The following is a 7,069-nucleotide window of genomic DNA, read 5'->3' on the forward strand; positions in this document are numbered from 1 at the left end:
AGGAGGGTGTGGAGATGAGTTGTAGCTCCTCGTAAAAAGAGCCTTATCAGGGATTGCTCCTAACAACCAGGCCTACCCACCAAGTGCCCTGGCCACCAGATCCCAGGTCTGCTGGTGATTGGCCATGCCTGGGAGCGATTTGGTCCATGTCTGCCTGTAGGATCTGGTTCTGTAACCCATTGTTGCTGCCTTTGTATGTGTGGGGGGGATGATCTGCAAAGCGCTGACTGTGTGTGTCTGGTAGTGATTGTCCATTGCTCGTCCACAGGCTAACAGAGCCTTTTTCCTCATGTGGCGAGGGTATCATATTCATTAGAGCCAAACGTTTTGCAACGGAAAATGAAATCAAGCGTCTCTTTTTGGACTGAAGTTTCAGTCCGTTTTGGTGCCTAATGAATATGGCCCAGCTAACGGGGACTCCAGTGACTTCAGCCGTAGTTCTGTCACCATCCATTTGCTTCTTCAGCTTCTGTGAAATGTTAATCAGTACTACTTTAATTTGTACTGCATTAGCATTTTGATTAACTCTGCCGGGGCTTCGCCTGTGCACTCAAGGTCCTCTTTAGTCATAGTTACTGCCGGGGAATTACTTTCTGATGAATTAAGTTTGTTAGAATGCAGCGGAGCTTGGCAAACTCTAACCTTACGAGGGAGGGAGCAGGTAGTGTTTTTCGTCTTGTTCTGGAGGGATATCTGCGGAGTGGTCACTAGCTGGCACAGCCACAAAGTCATAAAATATGATTTTAAACTTAACCCTAACCTTAACAACACTGCTAACCCTGATGCCTAACCCTAACCTTAAATGAACACCAACAAGCAATATAGCCAATTTTTACTTGTTAGCTTGCCCCAGTTCTGCCGCCAGGACAAGACTCATCCCAATAAGTATCAACCTGCAACGGAGGGGGGAGGAGGGTGTTAGCGAAATTGAGGGGTGTATTTATTGTGTAGCTGTTCAGCATATGTGCATGAATGTGTAAAGACATATTGAATTTGAGTGTGCAAAAGTGGCTCAATCGTAACGTAACTCATTGTGAGTAAATCTCACACTGATGTCAGTGGGCAGATTTTATATAGTCATATAAATGCACGCATTTTTCAACTAAAGTATTTCCTGTCTGTCTACAGGCCATGCTGGACGTAGCAGCCAACGAGGGCTGGCTGGTGACTGCTCTCAGCATCTGTAACCTGGTGCAGATGATCGTTCAGGGCAGGTGGCTCAATGACTCCTCTATACTGACCCTACCTACCATAGAGCAGCAACACCTCTACCTGTTCAGGTAGAAAACATGACTCTACTCACCAACACACACACACGCAGGATGAGAATGGTGCTAGGACTCTTTAATTAACACTCTATGGCATGGACTATTTTACAATCCACCGACACTATCAAACTCTGCAAACATTCTTATCATCAGGCAGCATCAGTTACATTCTGCGCGCGCGCACACACACACACACACTAACACACATACAGAGAGGAAATTCAAGAGTGAGTGTCCAAAGCAATCTTAATTATTTTTACATACACACCATGTGGATTTGAGAGACTGTGTCCTACAGTGAAGAATAATTTTGTGCAAACTCAATAAATATGGTAAGGAGAAAGGGATAGAGGGATGAGAGAGGACAGAGGTTCCAGTGCCGACGACACAACAGGAAGTGTGGTTAGGATTTAAAATCACATGACTAGATCTGCCCCCTGTTGTTCCCCGCAGCAGGTGGAGCTCCAAGGGAGGGAAGGGCGGGGCCAGGGGCTTCCACGGACCAATAGAAGGGCTCTCTGAGCTGATTGCCACCTGCGATGGGCGGGAGAACACCTTCGCTGCCATCGTGGGGGAGGAGCTTCAGCCCCATCAGATCTCCCAGGTAACAACCTTCTAACATTCTGCGTTCCTTCACCTCACCGTTATAGAACACATCCAGATACTGGATGTGTAAAGTGTCACTTTCCTATAGAAACAGAGGCTTTCTAGGGGTACATACGCTTCACCATGAACCCTCCAGTCTCCATTGTCCTCCACCACAATGAAATAACGTGAAATACTTCCAAGGTGTCAGCCTCATCTCTCTATTCATGTAACGTTCTCAAATACACTACCAGAGCACTACCAAACAACATATACACACACTCTACCACCGTCAGCCCACACACAGACACACAAACACACAGAGTGAGAAGCATCAGTCTGTCGCGGTGGTCCAAGGTACCTCCAGGATCTCCTATTACGGTCCAACGCGAGGGTTTACAGCACCAATCTAAGTGCTAATTGCAGCTGTAATGAGAGCGTCCAGGCGCCACTGCAAGCCCGGCGGCCTTGCCCAATCAGTGTCCCCGCTCCCCCTCCTCCCAGCCCCTCAACGCTCTCCCCCCCATGGCATCGCGGCCTGGCTAATTAAATAACTAGATGCGTGGCAACGTCCCAGTCTGATTCGCCAGGGGACAGTAATCCTTACATAAATAGCTTTTGTTGGGTGAATCTGAGAGGCTTTTCTCCTTCTCCCATCCCAGTCCCTCCCTGACACTGACAGGGTCTTCAGGAGGAAAACACACACACTCTCAAACAAACACACACACACACACACACACACACACATACATACTCAGACACGCACATTCATACACCTATCATCCATACGCTCTCTGTCTCTACCTTCCCTCTACCTCTCTTGCTCTCTATCCCCTTTTGGATTTGTGTTCTCCATTTGAGTCAGAGATGTTAAAGTCACCATGACAAAGCTTTAAGAGGCACCTAAGACCATGGGAATTATGTATGTTTGAATGAATCAAGCTTTCATCAAACGCTGTAGTCTTACCAGATAGATATGTCCATCTTAAACAAGATTAAACGCTCACTTAAGTCTGACTCTCTCTCTCTTCACCTCTGGCTCTTTGTTTCTCTCCCTCTTTTCTCTCTCTCTGCACTCCGGTCTGACACATTTTCTTGTCTCTCCCTCTCTCATTTCTCTGCACCCCTCTGTTTCTCTCTTACTATCCCTCCTACCTCTCCCCTCCTCTCCTCCAGGCCTGGTCGTTCCTCAGCCATCTGCCGGTGGTGGAGGTGCATCTGAGTGTGAAGGGTTGGTGGGAGGGGTGTGGGGAGCAGACAGAGCGCCCCCTCCCTGCGGCCGGGGGGAAGCTCAGGGATGACAGAAGCTGGCTGGACGTCCACGCTGACCAGGAGTACGTCCTGCAAGTCTCACTGCGGCGCATCAACATCAGCCAGCAGAGGGTACGTTCACATATTTATAAAGGAGCTCACACACACATTATTGATGTTAATTGACTGCTGATGAGTTGATTTGTCATCATGTTTTCCAGAGGAAGCAGGACAGTAAGGCCCAGGCCCCCAGGTTCCCCAAGAATAAGGATGAGGGCTGGTTTCTGGTTCTAGGAGAGGTGGAGCGCAGAGAGCTACTGGCCGTCAAACGCATTGGATACTGCCGACACCGCAGCACCGTTTCCCTGGCCTTCTACACCCCCGAGAAGACCGGAAAGTACGTACAGGAATGTTAAAAAGAATTGGGGAAAATTCAACACATTTTTTCTTTGGTGTCTAAGCCCAGTTACTTTAGGCGTTTTGGGACAGCTGCCAGTGTGAAAGGGCATTATAATCAAGTTGGATGCATTGATATTCATCCCACCACAAACTCTTACTTCCCCTTAACCCCCTCCTCTCCCTCCAGGTGTATCTACACGCTATACTTGATGAGTGACAGTTACCTGGGTCTGGACCAGCAGTATGACCTCCACCTCAATGTGACCCCTGCCTGCATCGCTGCCCAGGTCAACAGTGAAGTCACTGAGGCCATGGGAGGCATGTCCGTCAAGTGATACGTCAACATGATGACGTCATCATGAGTGACATGATGACAATGACCGAAATGAGCATATAAAAATTACAAAAGACAATGGTCATGAGCGTCTTTAGAGGCCAATGTTCGATATGTTTACACTGATGATGTGATGGTTGTGATTGTGTGACTGGAGGTTAGCCTTAAAGCAGGGATGTCAAGCACATTCCATGGAGGGCCTAGTGTGTGCGGGTTTTTGGTTTTTCCTTTCAATTAAGACCTTGACAACCAGGTGAAGGGAGTTCCTTACTAATTAGTGGCCTTAACTTATCAATCAAGGACAAGGGATGAGCCAAAAACCCTCAGCCACTCTGCCTTCTGTGGAATGAGTTTGACACATGTGCCTTAAAGGGTCCCATGCCTGTCTGGTAATATAAAGGGAGGGAATGAGGATACAGGGTTAAGGAACTAGGGAGAGTCTGGTTCATGGGCTATGAGAAACTGTTTGGCCTAATGGGACCCTGTACAATGATCGGTCAGTCAATAGAAATACTCATGAAAGACGGGGCTGTCAAGTTACCTCATCAACATTGTGTAATACAATGAATACCTATTTTGTTGCAGTATATCATATCATTCCCCAGTCATATTATGTAAATTATATTTCCAAGCATTGGCCTACTATCTAAAACTCCCCAAATCCACCAACTTCTGAACAGGTGGTGAGGAAAATAAAACCTGATAAAGGGTGGCTTGTTTTACTCGGTTGATTTAGGGACTGGGGAGTGGGGGAGGGGTGACATATTTTATTGAGACGTTGTTGAGATGAAGAATAACAGTAGTAAGAGAGAGCAGCAGAAAGTGTGGTGGTTAACTGCAGGAAAAATGTGGCATCACTGTGTCCAACAGGGAAAAGCTGCTCCCGGAGAGTTTAGTTTATTTAGGCTGGCGGGGTGGAACTGGAATTCTGTGCGGATGTGTGAAACACGCTTCCCTGTAGCGCTGTGGGGCTACAGTACTGCCCCCCCACCCCCACAATCCTTAGTGTATAGCACAGAATAGCCTCCTCCTTTCCTTCTTCCTCCTCCTCTTTCTTTGTGTAAGATTCATCTATAGAAGCTGATCAAACTGCCGTAGACAGTCATACAAGGAACAGAAGAACAAAACCGAAATACATAGAGGTAAATGTGTAAAGATGTCTCAAATTGTTTCATTGATTAGTATGTTGTAACTGTTTCTTTTCTTGGGAGAGCTGACGACTATATTTTAGAACCAAACTTATGAGACATAATCCATCTGCGTCTTTGTTCTGATTTTTGGATTGTCCAATCAATTGAAGCAGATGTAACTTCTCTGTTGATTGAATATAATGCTTGGTTTGAAAAGTCTTTGCTTGGTTTGAAAAGTCTTGAAATAATTTGGGGGTTTTCAACTTTGAGATAGTGACCTATATATTGTTATGTTATATATATTACACTTACTATCAATGCCAAAAGACATATCATGCAAATAATTACCAATAAACCTCCTTATATAAAAAGCACACCATTTCATCTCAAACTACACTGCATGTGCAAATACTTTCTCTACTAATAAACCTCCTTATATAAAAAGCACACCATTTCATCTCAAACTACACTGCATGTGCAAATACTTTCTCTACTGACACTCTGTCTGGTTGCACCACTATGTCATTTCTATAGTATACAGTCACTGGGGCCATTTTCCTCTGCTATGGTTTCATCTGAATATGGAACGCGTATGGTCCTAAAGAACAACTCTCCGTCAGTCAGACATGGGTCAAATAAACATGTGAAACAGTTTCAAGTATTTGGTAGTGTTTGTGGTGAGCATGATTTAGATCTGTACCTACACCCCTGCGCTGGACTCTCCTCTCCTGTAGCGGTCAGGTTCACCACATGATCGCCATATTTCCACCTCTTCACTATTGGATCCAGAATTGCAGAATGCTAATAGGCCTATTGTATGGGAATTAAACCATAGGGAATGAATGCATTGCTATGTCTCTGCAAAAAAATAGCATAAGCTACTTTTTTCCCAGTCTATTTGTAGGGTATCCCATATTTGAGCTTAATTAAATATGAATATAATTGTTACATTATAGCCAAAGTGTGACAGGGACTCCAATGTAATTTGATGATTTTCATCTGAGTAGGCCATATAGCTAAATAGTGGGCTGTGCAGGCCTCAGTGCTAGACCTGTATTTTATTATAGGTGTATGTTGTTTGGTAGTGTAGCCTACTGCATTAAGGTTAGTTATGGATATTAGCCTAGCAGTGCCTAATGTGATCATCCACATTTTCGAGTTAACTATGGAATCTAATTAATTAGCATAATGAAAAAATCCCCATCAAAATCCTTCTGTTTAAGCTAGCTAGAGATATCTGTTTATATCTGATATTTTTGCATGGGCTGCGTCTCAATCTACTGCATCTGCCAATGGCGGCCTTCCGCATCTGTGGTGGAAGGTGGTCGAGCTACAGCTGTGTTTGTCAGATCATGAGACATCTCTATCATCCGAACGGTTTGGTCTACAAATTAATTTGTTCTCCGTTTTTCTCTACTATCCCCCACAAGTGTCACTTCATGGAACTCATCTGAAGTCTTACCACTGATCTGCCAACTTTCATCTGTATTATCAGTTTGGGCTACACACTAATATGACCCCTCTATAGAAAGGTGAGGCTATCATGAACACTTACATATTTTGCTATTGGACACCTACAAGCCTCACAAGACTCATCTGAAGGTGGCCCAGTACCAAATTGATCGAAATAGTTTAGTGCCCAAAATGTTAATATATATATATATATATATATATATATATATATATATATATATATATGGGTTAAAAAAAACATATTTCCTGATCTTTAATCTATCATATATAGGACAGACACTTTAAAATTAACATGATTTTGATTCATTTTTGATAATCGTTTTTTTCATGTATGAATCTGTTATTCAATTATTTTCTCTAAGCTAATAGCAGTAAGGCCAAATTCAATGTTTCATCAAGTAAGTAAATACTCTTTTTTTTTATTAGCCTACCTAAAGGGGTCTTAAAATTCCAAACCAAAGCTAAATGATCATTGGTTTGACCATCTTAAAACGTGTTATGTTAGTCAGAGTCGTGTGATCTTAGTAGAACCCCTGCTTTGACTCTTTAAGGATGATCTTTTCTGTTATTTTCACAGTGAAATGTAGGCTATCTTGGTGTGTAGCCATTTAGACGAAACGTCGTTAGAT

The 7,069-nt window shown here is 44.0% G+C and overlaps 1 protein-coding gene across 2 annotated transcripts in view; it reads left to right on the forward strand.

Annotated features, from left to right (window-relative positions):
- LOC129857329 (activating signal cointegrator 1 complex subunit 3) overlaps positions 1-5,621 on the forward strand; it is a 155,619-nt gene extending 149,998 nt beyond the window's left edge. For both annotated transcript variants that reach the window (XM_055925461.1, XM_055925460.1), the window contains exons 39-43: positions 1,129-1,280; positions 1,722-1,872; positions 3,030-3,236; positions 3,326-3,501; positions 3,691-5,621. In XM_055925461.1, the coding sequence (XP_055781436.1) occupies positions 1,129-1,280; positions 1,722-1,872; positions 3,030-3,236; positions 3,326-3,501; positions 3,691-3,838 (834 nt within the window). In that variant the 3' untranslated portion in view covers positions 3,839-5,621. The remainder of the gene's footprint in view (positions 1-1,128; positions 1,281-1,721; positions 1,873-3,029; positions 3,237-3,325; positions 3,502-3,690) is intronic.
- The last annotated feature ends 1,448 nt before the right edge of the window (positions 5,622-7,069 follow it).

This window comes from Salvelinus fontinalis, chromosome 6, assembly GCF_029448725.1.
Source record: "Salvelinus fontinalis isolate EN_2023a chromosome 6, ASM2944872v1, whole genome shotgun sequence".
NCBI lineage: Eukaryota > Metazoa > Chordata > Actinopteri > Salmoniformes > Salmonidae > Salvelinus > Salvelinus fontinalis.